This window comes from Melospiza melodia, chromosome 4 (genome assembly GCF_035770615.1).
Source record: "Melospiza melodia melodia isolate bMelMel2 chromosome 4, bMelMel2.pri, whole genome shotgun sequence".
NCBI lineage: Eukaryota > Metazoa > Chordata > Aves > Passeriformes > Passerellidae > Melospiza > Melospiza melodia.
The window spans coordinates 69,773,590-69,795,143 of record NC_086197.1 but is presented as its reverse complement, the minus strand read 5'-3'; the positions used below and the strand labels follow the sequence as shown (position 1 = coordinate 69,795,143).

The 21,554-nt window shown below is 38.5% G+C and overlaps 1 protein-coding gene across 4 annotated transcripts; it reads right to left on the bottom strand.

Annotated features, from left to right (window-relative positions):
• Positions 1–207: 207 nt before the first annotated feature.
• Positions 208–21,490, bottom strand: MDM1 (Mdm1 nuclear protein). Of its 4 annotated transcripts, none has more exons than XM_063155095.1 (15): positions 21,320–21,490; positions 20,300–20,405; positions 18,796–19,148; positions 18,260–18,376; positions 16,366–16,509; positions 14,716–14,849; positions 12,512–12,611; positions 9,347–9,385; positions 8,806–8,981; positions 8,155–8,436; positions 6,313–6,458; positions 6,091–6,191; positions 4,915–5,155; positions 3,784–3,852; positions 208–1,550 (listed from the first exon to the last, which is right to left on the bottom strand). In XM_063155095.1, the coding sequence occupies exons 1-15, from the start codon at positions 21,473–21,475 to the stop codon at positions 1,444–1,446; spliced, it is 2,271 nt and encodes a 756-aa protein (XP_063011165.1). In that variant the 5' UTR covers positions 21,476–21,490; the 3' UTR covers positions 208–1,443. The 4 variants fall into 4 exon arrangements, with proteins under 4 accessions (XP_063011165.1, XP_063011167.1, XP_063011166.1 ...); XM_063155097.1 differs by lacking the exon at positions 21,320–21,490 and adding an exon at positions 20,875–20,955; XM_063155096.1 differs by lacking the exon at positions 9,347–9,385.
• Between the last annotated feature and the right edge of the window lie 64 nt (positions 21,491–21,554).

The following is a 21,554-nucleotide window of genomic DNA, read 5'->3' as shown; positions in this document are numbered from 1 at the left end:
GCAGCACCATTTAAAATACCTGCAGTCAGCTGCAATTTCTAGGGTCAACATATCTAGCTTCAATACATTACTCTTTCTGAGGTATGAAGATCAGCTCTGAGGTAACTTCTTGTGTTTTTTAAGTCTACAGATATTCAAGCTGAACAGGTGAAACAGAGAATAGAGAAGTGGCAATGTAATAGGCTTTGCCAAATTATCCAGTGTAACTTAAAAAGAAACAAAGCAAACAACCGTTTTTATTTTCAGTAATATGCATACATAATTACATACAAAATGCAATCAAGTGTGTACAAATTTCAAATTGTTCTTGTACAAAATGTTCAAATTTAGTAGTATTAAAACCTGAAGCCACACAGAGAACTAAACTGCTTGCTAGCCACATATTTCCTCTACTTCATTTATCTTGTCTGCATCACTTGGAAAGATAAAATGAGCTGTCAGCATAAATCACAGACACTTTTCACTGTAACAATCATAATGCAACATGAAACAATCATAATGTAACAATCATAATCAGTCTCCCCAAAACAGGAAACTAAGATAAGAGGTAATTAAAATATAAAAGTCAAGGAAAAAAACATTCTTTTGAGTTTAAAGAGATCACTAGTCCTAAATACCTGAGTTTGAAGTGGAGCTGGGAAACACCACTGTTTAAGGTGGCTGAATTTGCTTTTTCTAGAGAAGCTGAAATTAACATGGATCTCAGTCTACAAAACAAGCATTCATGTTAATATAGCTGACAAACTTCAATACTGTACACTGAACTCTGACAGTCATCCTGGCCAAAAACCTGTGGACAAAGAACAAACCATAATGCTTCGCTTTTCTTAAACTCCTGTGTGTTCTACTGTTAATGACACTCTATGTTAGTGTCATTAAGAAATTAGAATTTTTTGGTAAGAAGTTAAAAGCAGTAAGTAATAAAAGTAACTCTTTGTTACAGTGCTGTGTTATGCTGACAATTCATACAGTAACATAAACACATATACCACAGCTGCCCTTAAGATAACTTGACAAAATAAAGCAACTGAGATATTTGGTGAACAATGGTGTTGCCTCTGAATATTGGTCCAGGTCATACTGCATGACTGCAGCAAATACCTTGAGAAGTCACACACAGGTTCCATAAAAAAATAATTATCTCAGTGTCAAAAGGTGGCATGGCACTGTAAAAAAAAGCCTCACAGGCTGTTGTAACAGAGTGAATTAAGACCTAACTCTCAGAAATAAAGAACATTAATTTTCAATATCATCAGTTTAAATACTTAATTTTCAATTGGGATGGCAAGTCGTAAAAGTTGAGCCATATCAATGGTAAGTGAAAGGATGCTGTGTGAAACCTACAATCACAGTATTTTAAAATGTACACTACAAGCTTGTACAATTGTACAATACAAAATACATCATTTTAGTGAATAGTTTCTGTACAACAGGAAGGAGAGACTACGCCTTGCCCCAGAAATCCTTCCTCTTCTGAGCTCGTTCCAGGATCTGAGACGCAAGAGAACTAGATGCTGCCGAGCGAGCAGAAATCTGAGACAGCCTATCGTCTGTGGGAAAGCAAGGGAAAAAGTAAATAGGAAGATTAAACATACATATTCAAACACAGCTGACATTTTTCGAATATTTTTATGCCCTCTTTCACAATGGATGCTAAAATAGTACCACAATATACTTCAATTCAATTACTTGGCAACTGTCATGCTGGAGAAGAGACTCACAAGGAAGCCTCTAACATGTTAGGTAAGTTTAAGAGAGTTACATTAGGTAAGTTTAAGAGAGTTACATGCCCACCTCTTGAGAAACTCCAGAATGAGATCCCTGTGTTCACCTGGGAATCACCCAATTCTCCAAGCCACCTTGATCTTTACTCTCCTGTGTCAGAAGACCTCAGGAATTGTTCCTCTGCCACTGAAATCTATATAGATTACACTCTGGTAATGACATATTCTTGAAAGCAATCCACTGCTTCAAGCAAAGCAGACAACCTTAGAATAATATGACTAAAATATCAGAACTCATGCTGCTAAGAAGAGCCCTCTGTGCCAAATCCAGCTAGTGCGCCAAAAGCTGCTAAAAGGAACGAGTCTTCTGAAGAAAACAGAAGTTTACCACAAAGACAAGAAGAAGCAGGCTTTAGAAATATACTTTTGGAGGGTCTTCCTTTGGAATACAGGGTCCATTTCACACACAGTAAAACTCCTAACACTAATCAGTCTTGATGCTGCTTGCCTGATAAAGCACATTACAATTCTTCAACAGCTTTATTAAAATGTTCCTACAGGTCTGCCAAGATGGCCTCTATGAAAAATGACCTTAATTACTCGCATTCTCCTGCAATGGATTAGAAAGAACTGTATCACTAGCTACCAGATGTGTCACCAACAAAAAGAAATCCAGGGAAAAATTCCTCAACTCAATCCAAACAGCACCAATATTCTGTCAGTGTTTGAATTAACTTTTCAGCAGAGTTTCTAAATTCTTAAAACACAGTTAACCTAACAGCCTGTAACAGGATCACACACTATGTATAACAACTATATTCCCACGTATAAGAAAAACTGCAAACTGCAATTCTGCAAACTGACATGTCATTGGAATAACTCCCAGGTTTGTACCTGAACAAATATGGGCATACAAAGTATCTGGGAGCTGGCACATTTCACCTGTTTCTGCAAGTTCATAAAGTACCATTCAGCTCACAGGGAAAAATAAAAAAGAAACAGCAGCTACAGCATTTAATCTGGGCAGCAATCTGTGTGCAGCAAGCTGCAGAGTACTACAGGATTTTGCATGTTTTATGCAGTTGCACAGAAGCTTGGCTGAGCCATCTGCACCACCCACATATTTTGCAGCCAACTGCAATGAGTAAAACAGAGAATTAGCCTGAACCTTGGTTAAAACCCAAGGAGCAAAGAAGCGCCAAGGGGTACAAAAATAAGCTTTTGGTGGTATAACTATAAATAAACTGCAATCAGATTCAGATATAAACCTGCTCTGCCATAGTCTGAGCTGAACCAAACACAGGTGATTGGAACTAGCTCAGCTCCACACCAGGCTCAACCTCAGACACCACACTAAGAAAAAGTGTATGGCAGATACAGTGCCTTTGGTTGACTCATGCTACTGAAAGAGTTTATTTATGTCTGCCCACAAAAAGGCCAAGAAGATGCAGCTGTGCAATGGCTGCTCTCGTAGATTAACTTTAAAACAAACATTAAAAAAAAGCCCAAACCAGCAATCAGAATAGCAGCATGCCATAAGCACCCCTAACACACTGAGCAGAGGAAAGGTGGGACAATTAAAGTCAAGAGGGATCATTTCATGTTGCACATCTGGGGCTAAAGTCTCAGAGGCAAAACCTTTATCCTGAAGTGGGACCGTTAAAGTCGCAACCAAAGTTACTCCAGCTGCAATTTGGGCTGTGTTGCAGTTTCTTTTGGTTGCTATCAACACAAAGGCTGAAAAATGTGTGTGCAGAAAACAATTTAAGGTATGGGACTAACCAACCTACAGTAACCATATCGAGAGCCACAATGGTCTGCTAATTTTCAGCCACATTTAATGGTTTATTCATATTCCTTAAACCTTCATATTCCTACTTCAGATTACTAGGTTGAACATGTTCAAATTATTTTGATAAAAATACACTGCAGCTACTCAGGCAAACACATAAACCATGCATTATTTACTGCATTCAGAAACATCTCACATTAATGCAGAAGTTAAAATTTATTTAGGCTACATACACGATTTACAATAATACTTTGGTACAAGAAATACCTTCATCATTACGGTTTCTTTCCCGAAGGGGCAATTGGAAAGTTCTCACTTTTGGATTGCCAAGATTCCCTAGGACAAAAAGTCAAAAGGCACAGATTGGAATAATTTCAAAATTGACCAAAGATAATATTTCATTTTAGAACATCTAAAAATGTTGTAACATTATTTCCAAAACAAGAGTCTTATAAATAGCTCACATGAAAATTCTACCAGACTCATTTACCCTAGGATGAGGTAAAATAATCTTGCTCCACTGCATTCTTCTCAAGACATCATTCTTTGGTACATGCTACAAGTCACTTAATGCACTGCACTCAAGGTGCAGAACTAGAAACCAGCACAAATTGTAACCTTTCTGAGGAAATTCTCTGCACTTCACCTTCCTGCTTAACCTGACAACTGCTCGTTCTGTTCTAGAATAGAAATACTACTTTTTAGCTGATCTCTGTAATCAAAGGACCAAGAATTGTGGGACCTGAAGCAGCTGTGGAAAATCTTACCGGACTAAGGGGACAAGGAGTCTTTTCCTTATCAAATTTACATCCCCAGTACCCTTAAACACTGTTAAAAACTTTTTAAATGCTTCAGTACAAATCTCTCCTCAGCCAAGAAAAGGTTTTTCTCAATATCCAATAAACCTTATAGAGACAGTTTTCTAGTTTCCTTATCCTGCAGAAATAATTTTAAGCAGCTTACCTCTCAGAAATCCACAGCTCTTTCAAAATAATACTACATGACAGAGGTCCCACTTACACACTGCAGTTAGGAATTGCAGCTGGAAGAGTGTCACACCATCCAGTTGCAGCTTAAATATTAAAATTTAGAGCTGTTCATGCTAAACCAAATTATTCTCATGAGTATTATTTACTGAAATTAATAAAGCAAAATCAGACAACAAACTGATCACTGTAATACAGTGATATTAGTGGAATCTGAAACTAAGGTGGAATGTTGTGCCCATTTCCTCAGCAAGACTAACCAACTATATAGTTAAAAAGCTTTTGTTTTTAAACAGCACAATCTTTGTAGATACTGTAAGGCAGGAAGCTCAGCACCTTTTGGCCTAAGCACAGCACAGTAGTCACTTACATCCTGCATCAGTCTAACACAGACTTAATAAACAAAACCCACCATTATGCTGGAATTCTGGATCCTTAAGAGTCCCTTGAATACGATGAGAGAGACTCCAGCAAGGCACAGAGCGGCTTTTTGCTGACTTTGACTGCTCTTGATGGGCTGAAGCAAGAGGAACTTGCTCACCAGCAACCCTGTTAGGAGGCCACTGGTCCTGCCTAAGTGGCAGAGGATCCACAGTTCCCAGCCCAGCAGGTGCAGAGTTAAAGAGTGAAGTGGCTTCCATTCTCACATCAGGCTACAAACATAATAGAAAGAAAAAAAAAAGAAAGGATCAAAAAAGCACAAAACCACAACATCTCATATACAGCCTCCAAGTACAGGCCCTCACATATGCAGCAAATGTTGACTTTACACTTTTATACTTCTTATGCAAGTACTAAAAGAAAAAGTATTCCAAGCTTGTGAGTGTAAAGAAATTCTGTTCCTAATAAAAAGTATTTAACAAGGACTGAAAGTAATCTAATCAGGTCAAACGAAGAGCTTATTTTCTAAAAGTGTGATTTTTTAGATTTTACAACAACATAACCAACTCATGCAATTGTTCTGTTTTTGTTACAGAACTTACTGCAGAGGATGTATGCAGTCAAATGGTAGCTCTCTTTGTAGAACACAGCGCAAGCACAACTGACAAACAACTACCAACATTTTGAGGATAACAACTTCTAGATGATTCTATTTTTCTTTTAGTAACTACCAAAGTTGCAAGTAAAGTAAAAGCAGCACTTTTCCTTTACTTTCCTTTACAAAAGTAAAGGAAAAGTGGAACTATGATGGTACACTAACCTATCTTTTAAATAAGCACCCAACCTCTCCCCCTTGAGTTTCTTCCAACTCAAGCAATCTGCAGTTGTGCCCTATGTCAATGGCTACAATAACATTAAGGGGAAATTCTACTAGCAAACTTTTTGTTTTTCCTTAAACAGATCCTGTGCATTTAGTCAAAGAGGCCAAAATGAAACACCTCTAATGTCACTCCAGTAGTCTCAACTCATTTGTTTGACACCCCAAAAAAACCTAAGCATTCAGACATGCCGTTTTTAGTCACAGATACTGACAATTTTAAGACAGTAACTAACAACTAAAGAAAAAGATTTCTTAAATAAATTATTAATTATTACTTTAAAAGAGCATTCCTAAAATTCATCATGGTAAGTCTGTTTTCTGGCTCACCTGGAAGGACTCTGTTTTGGTAGGGTTTGTTGCTGAGTTTTGCCTTCTCTGAGGTGAAGATGAAGACTTGAACTTTGGAGCAGACACTACAACAGTACCTCCTGTTGTATTGGAAAATATTAAAAATGCCTTATTACATTAAATAACCTAATAAATTAATTCAATTATGTATTTTTATCTTTAGTTCTTGAAATACTGCTTTGCATTTACAAGTGTTTTTACCAACAGCTGGGGTAGTGTGATTATGATGAGTCCTTGGGGTTCCTGCAAGAGCTCTCAGCTTCAGAGTAGGGTGCTTGCTGCCTCTCCTTGAGGATACAGAAGAATCTGACACAGCTGCAGAAGTGTTCAATACTAACACATTCTCACTGAAAAAAAGTGAGTAATGATTAAAGGATTAGCTAAGGAAGGACTCAGGAGTTTTGCACTCAAGCTTTGTTTCCAATCCATTCCTACAATGAAGCTCAAGGCAAGAGAGTTAAGGCCTTAACACCCCAACAGCTTGTAGCTAAAACATCTGCTTGCCAAGGGGAGTCCTGGATTCCAGCCCTTAAGCCTCCATTTCTGTATTTTGAACAGTCTCAAGCTATAAATCCAGGCTCCCTTTGTCCTGAAAAACCCTGAGCATACTGCTGCGCAATACTGCTCAACAGAAGGGCTGGAAAACTTTGAACCCAGAAAAACTTCAAACATGATTGTTGCCTTAGAGGTGGGAGTGTGGGTTTCACATTCTTCAGTCAATGTGGTAGAACTGAAGCCAAATATCCCAAATTTCTGTAATGGTTATAGCCCCTAGGTTATTAGATACACATCATAATATGATGTAAATACATATATCATACATTATATATGTATATATAATATACATCAGCGCTACCACTTCAGTCCTCTGCCTCCAGGTGCATTTCACAAAGAGCAGCATATCCACAATGTGGAGAAACCTGATTCTATCTGTACATGACAGACACATCTAGGCAAAGAATTCCTCATTTCCAGCTCTCAAGAAAGTAACATGCAAGCATTAAGTTGCTCTGCACGGCTGAGTCCAGTGCACATCCCAGAACACACAGAACAAGATGACAGAAAATGGTCAATGTCAATCAGATACATCTATGAACTAACTATCTCTAGAATTAAATAGAAACTTAAAAATGTTTCTAGATGCAGGTTTTGAAAGCCTACATTTAATATCTGTTTGAGTCTAACATCTCAATTTTTTTTTTTGAATACACGCTATTACTCCAAATGGAGGCAATTACAATTTCTTACCTTTGATTAGTGCTGCAACACCAAAGATAAAATGCAACGAGGACTACAAAATGTGTAGCTGACATGGCTACAAGGGTCAAAGCTATTCGGAATTTTATGTCTATCAAAGTAAAATATTCTTCTACAAAAAAAGGTATGCAAAACATGCACAGTAACAGAGACTTCTGAAACTAGATACAATTTGGATCTCTCAAATGTCAAATACTATACCAGGCACATACTGAGCTGATCTCCCAATATTTGTGTACACCCTGCCACATCTTTCCCACCCATGCTTAGTAACATAACCACCGGTGATTACTGCATATTAGGGCTTTTTTTCCTTCAAGTCCTTAATCTTTGTCCATTAAATGCTTTAAGAAAAATAGATGTCTATGTACAATATTAGCATATATCCTCTCCTATCAAATTCTACACTGTCAACTTGAAGCAAATTATGAGCTTTAATTTTCACTAAACTTGGCTGCTGTGTAATGGACCTTCTAAGGGGCCCATACTGTGGATTTCATAGTTTTGGAGAAAAATATTAGAATCATTCATGAGTCTGGAAACTTCTGTCTTGCAAGTTAGAAATCCAGTATTTTTAACCATAGGTCCACTTCCATCAACCAGTCCAGCGTCTTAAACCTTTTCATTCCTTATCATACTGTTGAAAACAGAAGTACTACCACACCAAATTACACTTTCTTTAATACAAAAACTATTTAACCTACAAATGTTTATAATATATACATATATATACACATATACACACACATATATAGATATATACATGAAAAAACCATTCAGTTTTACCCTTCAGTTTTTGTATCTTCTTTAGCGTCCTTATTGTTTTCTGCTAATTGCTGGGCCATGACTGCAGTCTGTTCATCTGACTTTTCTTCCTCTTTGTCTTCTGCTGATTGTTGATCTTCCTTTTCTTCAGTACCTTCTGGTTCATCCCAAGCTAAACGTCTTTTGACTGGAACAGTTAAAGCATCTGACATGTCTTTCTTTGTGCTGTCCTGATGAGCTTGCTCTCTGGAGTCAGGCTGCTGTAGCACTTCAGGGCTTGCTGCAGTCTCTTTTTCAGAAACACTGGGTAAGAAAGAACACAGCATTTTGTACCTCTGATTTGCACAATACACATGTGTCTACACAGAACATATTCATCCAGTTCAGTTCTTTGCAAGAAGAACAGTTCATTACAAACTAGTATGAATGATATGATGAATGGTTAAATTGCCACTGCAGTTTTACTTGATGCTTAAGCACATCTCACTTTCAAACTAGATTTTATGAAGACTCTTTCCAAAAATGCAGTGTAAATTAGGGCTGTATTTTCAATTTGAAAGCAAATTAGATTATGAGAAGTACTCAAAAAACAACTACTTCCATACAAGCCTATATTCAGCATTTTGCTCAGCTTCAAAGCTTGAGAATAACAGGCAGGAATGACAACCTTACCCAGCAAGATCTAGTGCTCTGATGTTGTTGCTGATTCCTTCTTCTGAACTGGAAGTTGAGGACACATCCCAAAGACTGTTATTATCAGACAGGATCTGATTGAAATGGTATCGGGAGAAGTGTGTTCCCTCTACTCGTTGCCTGTAAGCCTTTGCTCTTTCTCGAAGCTCTCTCACCTACACATCAAGGTTTTGTAAGTTTCACAGCTGTTTAAACTTCACTATTAGGCTACTATAAATATTTGCACTAGCTACTGGCAGCTAGGAGAGAAAAGCAGGTTATAATACATAATACAGGGCCAGCCACAGCACAAACATTGCATTGCATGCCACAGTATGTGTAAGAAGATGAAAGCAAATATAATATATTCAGTAAGCATGTTTGAGCCATGAAGCCAAAGCAAAATTGGCAATTATTCATTCCATGAGCACAAAAATTTATGCAGTAACTATGAATAAGTTTAGTGCTGGATTCTAATTTTTCCACCAGTGCTCAGACACAGTGCTCCAAACACTGAAAGAGGAACTTGGATGCAACCAACCTCCATATACCACATGGAATTTAGGGTGTTTTGAGATGCCTAAAGAGAAGAATACAGAGTTATTTTTAAATTTCTTATTTTTCCTCTCAACACTCAAGATTGATATTATTATTATCACCTTTGTAACTTTACTTCAGTCTAAGAAAGAAGCTAAATACTAAATATCTGCCAACATAGCTCTATGCTGCCTCCCTGAGATTCAAATAAAGCTCTCTAACAAATACAGTCTGCACTGGCATTCCACCAGTTTTTGCCAAGCTTGAGGAAGTTAATTTAGATTTCTAAATATCAACATTCAAAAATACATTCCCCATTAACTTATGATAAATTCAAATCAACAGATCTATGTGTATGGTTAATACTGAGTTTGTATGCTGCAAACACTACCATTGTCTCTAACTACATAAACATTAGTGAAAAGTTAAGATTAATACAAGAACTCTGGGTGCTACAGTATGCAAGACATAGCATCAACATTATTCCTTCTAGGCTATCAAGTAACTGCAAGAATGAGATACAAAACTGTTCAGGCATCAGTTTTACTCCAAAACAGTAAAAGTGATAACCTCCCTCTTCAAACAGTATACAACATCATTTTTACAGTTAAGACCATTTAAACTCTTGCTGTCTTGTGTCCTTCACCCAAACACAATTAAAGTGCAGGGAGAAAAAGTAAAACCAAGAAGTTTATGTTTAAATTATTAAAAACAAATTTGTGATATTGTGTGAATTCTGACTTACTAAAAAATGGTCCACAAGAAATAAGTATTTGTCAAAGAGCAGAAAAGTAATACTGACATTTCCTCTACCATATTTTCATAGCTTTTCTTTTTTATTCTTTCTTCATTATAGATTTCACATCATTCCTCCTGCAAGGAACAGAGTTAATGGGCTAAACTCAGCTAATCCCACTAAAAGTAACTGGATGCAGCAGATGGATATCCAGCTAACATCCCACAATTTGACCCACTAAACTTCTAAAGAATAGCCATTAAAAAGATATGCTTGTCATTTTCAAAGAATTTGAAATTTGATGTGCAAGTGATTTACTGGATTACTCACTTGAACTAGAAGAATAAAAAATTAATTATGATAGCCAGAATAGAAAGAATGTAAATCCAGAGCAAGAGGGTACCGCAGGGGGAGGAAGAATACTAAGTCTCCTGTGAATTGTGAAGAAGTACAAAGGACAACCATCTCCTTCAGCAACTCAGCAGGCAGCATTAACTCAGCAGGACACAGGCCCTAGGGAGTCCAACTGCAATTACGAATTGCTCACATTAATTTTTCAAAAGCATAATTAGAAAATAATTTTTTTTGGTCAACTGCTGAAAAGCACACTTAATAATAAATTGCAGAGAAGCAGCCTACAAATAATCACTATGGCTAAGGTCACACCAGGATTCTATAATGGCATTTGCCTGTTTGGACTCAGAACTTCAGAAAGCCTGCTTTGGACAGAAAGTCACCCACATGCCAAGCAACTTCTTTCTAGTCTCCTTCAAATCCCTTTTCAGCAAGAAAATCTCTGCGGAAAAGTCTGATGCACTCCAAACATACCTTGACTGTAGGAAATCCTTGATTTTTCATACACTCTAATTAAATGCCACGTGTAAAGCTGACCATCCATCTTCCACTTCCAGTCTTCTCATTCCTTCCCTCAACTGTACTGCAGCGACTCCTCCCAGCTGACTGTGCACAAACACACCATATCCCAAGGCTCACCCTCTAGTTGCCTACCACTCAATTGCTCCTAAAGCTGAGCACTGCTCCTTATTGGTTTGAATGTTTCATGATGCAATATCAACAAATTAAAGTATAATATGCCAGAAAAATGACATAATATTCTACAGAAACATTCAGTATACCACTTAGGCTGCATGCAAGAGTTAATAACATTTTGCAGTCTTAGTTACAGTAAATCTAATGCATATATCAATGCATATAAAAATTAAAATATTGCTTCTTTTCAGTCCTCTAACATCCTCTTGAGGCTATTTACAAAGAATGGATTGTCTCATGCATGCATACACAAACTCAGATTATTAATCATCTCATACTTTAATATACTTTAAATATTGAGATTTATTTCTCATTATGGACTCTGTATATATTCTGAAATTCTTTCTTTTTGCTAAAAGCAAAATTACTTGCTATATTAAATCTAGCAAGAAAACACAGAACTGAAAGCTACCAGACTACTCCTGCAATTCTCAGAGAACCTTATTTTCAAAGAGAACCTATACTCTCACAGCCCAGCACCCCGGAACCATTTCCTCCAGTTCTACCTTCCACATCATCGTGGTCTGAAGTGATGAAGAAATTCACATTTCCAAGTATTTGCCACACAGGTGCCCTACAAAGGCTCCCTCTATCAGCTCACAAAGGCTCCTCTCTATCTTCTCTATCAGGGAGACGACTACTACGTCAATTCAGTGAAATCAGAGTTGCAGAGCTAGCTCTAGCAGTTCCTTAGCACACTATTAATGGTTTTGATTTCCTTGACTAACTCAGGAATCACACTTAATAATGCTAAGAAATGTTGTGGTCTTGAAGCTTCTCAGCATTTTCATAGCTCTGTCAAATGACTTCATGTACAGTATAACATGAATTGCAGTTTCTGAATAAACAACAAGAAAATACACAGACTGAAACTTGCAAGAAAATTTCTCTATTCTATGTTGTGTATGACAGAATTCAGTGGATTGCATGTAATGGATTCAGGCACAGAAGCTAAGCTACAGAACTGAGCCTGACCATAAAGCCAACCTAGGCTGATACATTTTGGTTTTATTCCCTTGGAATCTCCTATCATTCAGCCCCGTATTTTGAACACTTCTGCTTGTTACAACCGGGCTGAACATCAAGAGTAACATTACCTGTCACAAGAGACTCTGTCCTGAATGAACCTGATTGTACAGGAAACAAAATTTCTCCCTCACTTTGGAGGTCACATTAATAAATTTTTAGTCTTATAATCTTTTTTCTTTTTCCTATGTATTATACTGACTTGTCAGAATCTAATTGTCTTTGCATACTCACCTTTGGGAGCTTGAGTCATTAGCACTACAATCTCAAAGCTGTATCTAACACAATTCAAAGTTTTGCATCTAAATATCAAACTACAAAGCATACTCAGGCTTCAGATTTTCTAAGAATACTCACCTGGTTGTGAGTTTTACTCTTAATACGAGACCAAACTCCATCTTTGTAGAAATACTGGGCTGGAGACAAAAATTTTGACCTATATTCAGTGTTCATCTTCCTAAGAAATCAAGAATGAGGAGAAAAAAAGAAGAGTAAAGTTTGATATCCAAAATACTCTTTAAGAACACTTTTAAAGTTACTCAACAAGCATAAATATACTTGCACCCAAATGCCAGTGAGACACAAAAACCACATGCACAAACAAGAACTCAAACCAACACAACGAGGAAAGCTGTGAAAAATACTCATTCACAGTTGGTGGTCCTTCAAGTACTTACTCCTACTAATTTTTCCTTGCAAGACCTCCACCAGAAGCTTTTGTCCTGACAGCCAGAACATAATACACACACCAGCCTCAATTACTTCAATGCAAAGTGTGGGATCTTGATTTAAGTCACTGATGAAGGTACATTTAGTAAAAATGCATGGTTTGGCATTAATGTGTCTGAGACATTTCCTTCTATGAACTCCATTTTAAAGGCTCTCTGCATATGGGTGGGGTGAGCTGCTGGAAACATCTGACTGCCAGAACACTGGTCAGAATAATTCATCTACATCCTACTGGCTTTGATCTTCAAAAGGCCTCAGGACTTGAGAAGATGGGTTCATTTTTCCATTCTGCCACACACATTCAAACACAGAAAAATTAACATCATGTAACCTATAGGAGGCAGTAAGTAGTACTTCAAGTCCTTAAGCACTGAACTGTGGATGTATCAGCTTAAATCTAAAGATATTTTTGGATTTAATCATGCTTCAGAACATTAGCAGCTTAATTTTTATATATACAGCACAGGGTGGAAAAGCCCTATTTTTCAATCTTTCTTCAGAAATAAGTCATAAAAGTCTGAAGTCAGAGCATAAAATGAACGTAAAAAGAAAAATACGAAGGTCAAAAAACCCTTTATATTCAAAATTTCTCTCAATATGTCTTTTTCTTTAAAACTGACAGAAATCCTTCACTTTTGGTTGCCAAACCAATGGACTAGCACAAAAAACACAATACTGTTGAACCTGGATCCCAGTCATTCTGCTGCAAAAGCAGGCCATGCATTGCAACACAGCTTGCATACAAGCAACAATCCTGTCTGCATATTCAGAACTTGCACATTTTTACAGCTATTTGCCCAGTGATTTTTAAGAGAATTTTGTTTTGTGCTACTACACTACAGGCATAAGAGGCATAAATTTGTCTTTAGATGAAAAGAGCCCCAGCAAATGATCAAGAATTTTTTGCACATTACTCACTGCAAAACTGACTACAATCTACTGCAAAGAGTATGAAAACCAAGTAGTTAAAGGTTTTAGCTATACCATATCCTCTCCCTTTTCCATAAACCAATTTTACTTCATAGAATTTTGGGTGATCATTTTGTAATCAAATCCCAATATCCACCAGTCTCCCGTCCCATCTTCAATTTAATGCCTTAACACTGCCACAAAGAATGAAAGCAATTGCTGGGGCATACATTAAGCACAAACACAGAAAAGATGGAATAATCTATACATTTTAAAGCCTACTTCTTGGCTTTTATTGCTCTTGACATATCTCGGATGTGTATGAAATGGAAGTACAATTTCAATTTTTGCAATGTAGGCCATGTGGCAAAAATAAAAAGATACTCTGATAGCACTCAATAGCATACAATTTCACTTCATTTTCATGCTTGCCAGATTACTCTAAAAAGGACAGATTTCTTTCATTTACCTTGTGTGTTTGTTTTTGTTACTCAGGCACACAAGGCTTTACTGACCAGAATAAGCAGACATCAAGTACAATCACCACAGTTTTAAGGTGTGGAGTAGGCACAGTAGATAAAGTAGTTTGAAAGGTGACTTCCAAAGCACCAGTTGAAAGTTAAGCAGCAGCACTGCACTGATTCTATTTCACTCATGCTGTATTCATTACTACTACTGTTGTTGCATCACAAGGTTCAGCTGAACAGGAGTGGTTACAAAGCTTTCACTTTGCTGCCCAGAGAAGAGATGGAAATTAACATCAGGTTTAGATGTACCCACAAGCAGCTCAACCTCAGTGCTGCAAGGAGCATCTGGCCCTGCAACTGCAGCATGGTGTGCTTAAAGGTCCACAGTCCATCATCCTAAACACTGGGCCACTGTACACCTACTCACTAGTCTAGGTTTTCCTATTTTATACATACCCACGACTTGTATGTAAAGTGAGGGGCTTTGGACTGATATGTTGCTTATTATTTTGTTTAGGATGTTTCTGTTCTGATTTCCCTTGTTTTGTTGCATCTTCTGCTGGTTTTTGAAACGGTTCTTCCCTCTTACTCTAAGGCAAAGATAATTTTAAAAATACCACATTAGCTAACAATCTGAAAACCCTCATATTTCTTTTGACATCAAGCACTTGCAAACAATTCACTTTTGTGTTAGCTGTTTTGAATATTTAATACAAACAAGAATACCACATTCTTTTTTAAGATAAAAATAAACTAGCAAAATGCCAAAGTTGAGCGAAACATTCTGCTAGCTAGATGATCCATTTTGACCACTTTACAGAATTACTTCAACATGGAACACAGAAATAAAATAATACAATATCTACACATTCTGAGTCCAAAAGGTAAATTTTAAAATATTTATTTTGTTTTATAAATGTTTAGATTGATTTGCTTGGGTTTTACAAATATTTTTTTCCTGATTATTTCATTCTTTCAGAAATGCAATGCATGACTTCTAATTATGCTAGAGATCTTCAGAGATATTGTTCAAATTCAAAAAAAAAAAAAAATTTAGAAGCCCACCAAAATCCCCCAAAACCTTTTCAAGATACTCATCAGAGACAAGGTATTGGTATAAACAACAAATTTTTAGGCATTTTCACAAAAATTCCCTTCTCATGACTTCTCTTACTTCATTTATTAGCTGTTCTCAAAAAGTGACCTGAAATTCCAGTATTAAAACCAGATAAATGCTTCCTGAAAGCCTCAGGCTTTTCAAGCTTTTTTCATATCTACTAAAAGGGAAAAGGGGACATAAAATTTCTCACCCCCAGATGGGATTTAAAGAACTGGGCAGATCTGAGTTTTAGATGATAAAGCCTCCAAGCCAACAATCCCCTCAGGAGTACCAATGGCTTAGTTTAAGCCAAAGCACTGCATGCTAAGTACACCTTTAGCCCAGCAGTGCTCCTCATGAACACCTTCTCTCACAATGGCCCTTTCTGTCCTGCCAGCAACAGAGATGGGTGGTGAGGAGACTCAGATTAACTGGGAGCATCACACAGCTTGTACAACCCAGGCCAGAAGATTCCTAAAAAACCAGAATGACATCTTTTTGGAACAGGTCATAAGGGAGCTGACTCAGAAAGGCAAAAGAAGGAAGATGTATGCCCAGTGGAAGCAAAGTCAGCTGACATGGAAAGAATACAGAGATACTGCTTGCCACTGTGGGGAGAAAATTCACTATCTCTGATTTATGAAATTCAAAAGTTCCAGACCTCCTGTCTAGCCCTACTGCACACCAAGATACAACACTAGTACCAATCAGAGTACAAATCAGAGATTTAGATTGCAGAAACTATCCTATTAAAGTGTCAATTGGGAACAACAACAAAAAATAGAACCACTTCAAAACTCAGAAACTTAAAACTAAAAAAAATGCTCGACAAAGGACCCACTACAGAGCCCCAGAAGAGCAGAGCTGTAGAGAAACCACTGCTGAGTCCAGTGTCACTAGCAACACTAAATAATTTCAACCTAAACCCACCCCCATATAGAACAGATCACACTGCAGAACTACTATAAGAGCTTTTCTTTCTGGGAAGTATTTACTTGTTAACACACCAGAAATTCTTTCTCTTCTGAACCATCTCTCTCTTGTGGACTCTTAACAGGAGGAGACCCCTTGGAATTTCTCTCATATGCAGCTTCAGAAGTAATGGCAAGAGGTTTAACCGGAGGTATGGATTTCTTTGTGTTGCAAATCAGCTGTGTGGGAGGAAGAAAACAAAACAAAGAAAAAAGTGTGATTTGTTTACCTTAAGGCTAAATTTTCAAAATCTGTTAACTTATTCACACAAATACACTCACATATGAGGAGAGAGACAGTCATCTGTAAAAATATAGCATGTGTAGACTAATGAACTTCTAGGAGAAATTAAAGAGAAATTTAAATACATTTAAAAGTGACCAAGACAGACACAGTTAAACCTGTGATCAAACACTGTTCTTACTGAAACTTACTATCAAAGGTTTTGTTTATTTATTTTCTTTTTTGTTCACCTTCAGAGCTGTATGTAGGATCATGACTTTCTAAAGGCATGCCATAAAACTTCCATATGAGTCCTTAGTATATGTCCTGTCCATAAGTAACAAAAAACTGCTCTGAGTTTTAGAGTTGGATGCTTAGAGCTTGAGCAAATTGAAATCCACTCCTTTTCAACTAACATAGTATTATAAATCAAGGTAGAGAATTTGCCTCATATGTGGTCATGGGGTTCCAAATTTCAAGACTGTGCCATATGTGAGAACCATACATTTTCCAAAGATTTGCTAGGAGAATTTAGGTCTGAATTATAACCTAACTTGGATACCTTTGATATTTTCACAGAATCTCTTCAAGGGAAAGGGATTGTCAGTATTGAGGTATATTTTCAGTTATATCAACAGTGAACAATAACAACTTGTTAATATGTATAATTTTTAGCATTAAATTTTCCCTAGGTTCTACTTATCCAAGTATAGTGCCTACAGACTTATTCTCACTGCTTCTTCTTCTTCTGTGCAAGCTGTGGAAAAAAGTCTTTCTTCCAAAAAAAAGCACAATGCTCACAAGCATTAATAATGAAACTTTCAAACTGATTGCACACAGAATCAAATGGAATTCTTTTTGACTTTTTCCATGAGGTGACTTTCTGGAAACTCTCTCTTCCTCAAAAGGTCCTTTGTCTTCTCTATAGTACTATCATGTATTTCAGTGAGTTTTCATTGGATAAGGGGCTGTTGGGAAACATATCCTGCAGTAAATCCACCTGCTTGGCACTCCAACAGAAAAATACAGGATAGTGATTATTTTAGTTATCAACATTTATTGCCTCTGAAGATGTTACTGAAGAAAGAGAAGATAAATGCAGAAGTGCCAACTTTACACTGTGGAATGACCTAAAGGCTGAGTCTCCTAAGTATCCTAAGTCTCCTAAGATCCCAGTAACAGTTAATTAATACACAAAGCAGTCTCACACTCAGTTACTCTTTGTGGTCTCACCAGAAAAAGCAGCATTTTCAACCCTACAAAGCCCAAAAGCTCATGAAATGTATTAAAATGTCACAAGCCTATCTTAAAACCAGAAAATTCCACTTTCAAATATAAGCTGTTCTCATGAAAGAATAAAACACTAGAGAGACACACTTAAGGGCTTAGAAGTGTACGTGCACAGAGATGGAGACTGAGAATAAGAAACTGGGGCAAAACAGGTAAATTAATGCAAACAGAAGAACAAGAAAGAGCAAAACATAAGGCCTAAGGAGAACAAATACTTAGGTTTGACCACAATAAAGAATCACATGGAAACAAATAATTTTTTTTCTCTCTATAGAGAAGTGTAGCATAATTGTAACAACATTAAAGTTTGTCATTCCTCCACCAAAAGAGCAAAAAAAAGGAAATATTTTTGAAAGGAAAACTTTGCTGATACATAAAAGAAAGTATTAATTTGCTTTTTGGAATATGTAACGTTACCTGTTCAGCTGCAAGTATTGGTGACTTTTCATTAGGACTCTTCCAGACAAACTGGCTTTGATATTCAGAATTTCTGGGGATATTTACATCTGCTTTCCTCTGCAGGGGTCTGTGAAACTGACAATGAAAAAAAAATGCAATCATTGTTCCCTTTCCTGCAATATTTTGCAATTTAAATATCTTTCAATACACACTTTCAAAACAATGGTTTGGGTTTTGGTTTCAAGAACAAAATGAATGAAAAGTACATTTTCTCATTATAGGCAACTACCCCAAAATCTACACATTATTGGCTAAATCCTTGTTAAACTGAAATCAGCAGTGATGTCGCATTCTGAAGATGCAAAGGAAGAGCAAATTCTATTGAATTAAGAAACTTACTGTTCTCCCAACAAAGAAGCTACAAGAGTATCAAAATACAAAACCAAGGAAAGAGAGAAACAGTTCGACAAGAGAGGCTGAGCATGGTTATGAAATTACTGTCAGTAATTTTTAGACTGGTCGATTAAAAAAAAAAACCAAACATATTCCCTTACCCCATTACCCATTATTTCTGATTCCTTTTTTGGAGATGAAAATGCTTCATTTTGATTTGGTGGAGCTTCTGAGGGTGATTTCTTCATGTTGTTCTCTGCAAGGGCAAGAGCTATTTCACCACCAGAATCTACCACATGTGACTGAACTTTTGGGGGGAGTCTGGGTCCTTCTGGTGTTTCAAGTTTTTCCTGATTCCCATTATCATTTTCGTGGTCAGTGTGCAACTCTGCAGCTTCAGTCTCCAGCTGGTTATTCAAATCACAATCTGCTGGCCATTCAAGGGACTTCGAAATCTGTGGATTACGGCAAGGTACCCTTCTCTTGGAAATGAATTTTGGTTCTCTTGTGATTCCTGAGAAAAAGCCATACTAGATTTAACGAAAACATTCACTGAAGACATAATATCACTCTGTAACAACAATAAACTGAAAGTTTATCATGCAACTGATTACTAGAAAGCTTGGAGCAGTGACAGACTATGAATTACAGGCATTGCTGTGAAATTCTGTGTTCTTTCCTATTTGCAAATTACTTTCCTTTACACTAAATAGACAGGAACATGGTGCTCCAGAATCATGTTGGATTAAACCCTATAAAGCAAAAATGTCCACAGGACAACCCTGTGCAAATTGATTCTGGGAGATGAACAGCAAGAAAACTAACAGCCAGTGAAAAGAACATGGTTAACCCCATTGCCAGTAGTCAGTTCTTAATTACAAGGCCAAAATTCAGAACATTTATTGTAAGAATGAATGCACTGTACTCTAATTACACAGACTGCATAGTGCAGTTGCAGTGAACTGCACCAATTTTTTTTTTACTCTGCCTTGTGCCACTACAATAATTATAATTTTTTATTACTCTTTTTCAGAGCACTACAGTTGTCATCACTCTTCAGCTTACTCCTCTTCCTCAGCTCCCTACAGGTCTTTCAATCCAACTGCTATTTCCTTTTCCTCCTGCTTTCTATCCCCACATTTCCCTGTCATGATAGTGTCTACAATCCTTATATCCTACACTACAGTATCACAAGGTTTTTGCTGTAGTGGCTTACCTCTTTCAGTTAGCTGTACCTGTTAGGTTCATAACAATTTTACTCTATCAAACTTTGCCCCAAGTTATTCTCCCCTTAAAATTGGGATTTTATTTACTATTTCCATAGATCACAAATAAAGCAATCCCACCCTCGACACACCCTAGATGAGTTAACACTGCACCTGTGTTTCATGTTTGGATCTGAGTTTATGCTGCGTGTCATAAACTACTTTTTTTCCAATATTTATATAAACGCCACAAATTGAAAACAAAGTTTCAGTATAGTCGTAAAGAATACGGAGTTCAAAAACACACTCTATCTAAATGATGACCAAGACCATACTTTTAATTTAATTACGAAGTGCACAAACTGTAAACAGCACCAGTTCCCTGTGGCCATGCACTCATCACAGCGAAGCTTTCCAGGCCTTGGCTGCAACCAAGGGGGCAGCTTCCAGGGGCACTCACCAAACTGATCCGACCGAAGTCCTGCCCACAAGGATTTCTGCTGCTGGGACGGGCTACAAAACTCTGGGCTTCTCCATTTGAAGTTTCTCTTGTATTCACTCAGTCCCTACAGCAAACAGAGAGGAGTCTGTCAAGCCAGCGGTGCACATCCCGCTCCACTGCTCCCGCCGCTAACAGCTCTCCGAAGGGAGGAACATCACCAACACGCTGCTGCAGGATAAGCTAAGCTGGCAGGCTGCCCTGCATCTTCCAAACCCACCCCCGTCGGAGAACAAAAAATGTTGCTGAGAAAACGTGGAAGCATTTCATGCACCAAAAAAATCATTTAAAAATTTAAAAAACCAAAACAAAAAGCATGTATCTTATGTCTTCAAGTAAATGGTTTCAAGAACAAACACAGCCTGGACCCGCTGTCACCGACAGAAGGACAGAACTCCTTCTGCCTTTACCAGCCGGTGCCGCAGCGCAGGCCCTTCCCTTCCCCGCTACCCCGGACCGGCCGCAGTCCCGCTCCTGCCGCCCCCTGCGCCCGGGGCTGCGCCCGCCCCGCCGGGCCCCGCTCCCGTTCGGCTCACCCTGAACCGCACGGGCATGGTGCAGCCGCGGTCCCCGCACTGCCGGGGCCGAGCCCCGCTGCTGGCCCGGCCCGAGCCCCGCTGCTGGCCCGGCCCGGTCCGGTCCGCCTCCCCTCGACCCGCCGGGCGCCTGCGCAGCGGCCGCCCAGGGCGGGCGGGGAGAGCCCGGGCCTGGGGCCGTGTGGCAGCCGGAGCCGCTCGCAGCGGTGCTGCCGGGGGCTCTTGGCGCCGCGTTGTCCACGGTAAAAGACTGGCCCCGGTAACGGTGCTGTGCGGCCGGGCTGTGTGTCTGAGGACGCACAACGGGGAGGCACCCGGTGTTAATGCATCGCAAGGCCTGCGGGATCTTGGGCGCCTGGTTACAAAAAAATCACGTGTCCACGCATGCAGCTTTACGGTGCTATAAAAACAGCGTTTCGGGAAAGGAAAAAAACAAGTTTCTTACCCTTCTGGAGTCTCTGCGATGGCGTGTCAGCTGCCGGTTCGCCTTCGCCACCTCACCCGACCTCGCCACCCGGTCAGGAGATTTTAATCCACCTTCTTGTTCAGCTCTTCCCTCGGGGGTCGCTTTTCTGACTGCCCTCCCCCTGCTAATCTCCATCCCGCCTGGTTTTGGCTGTTTCACATTAAAAAGATCGGGGAGGGCGGTAAAAGAAAAGTGCAGAGGCGGACGTGCCGCC

Bases quoted from the DNA above. Each gene is read 5' to 3' on its own strand.
- MDM1 (XM_063155095.1), bottom strand. From the start codon at position 21,475: ATGGAGATTAGCAGGGGGAGGGCAGTCAGAAAAGCGACCCCCGAGGGA. The intron at 20,406-21,319 runs GTAAGAAACTTG...TGTTTGCTGTAG, and splicing joins ATCGCAGAGACTCCAGAAGG to GGACTGAGTGAATACAAGAG. The intron at 6,459-8,154 runs GTAAAACTGAAT...ACTTTTTTTCAG, and splicing joins GAAGATACAAAAACTGAAGG to TGAGAATGTGTTAGTATTGA.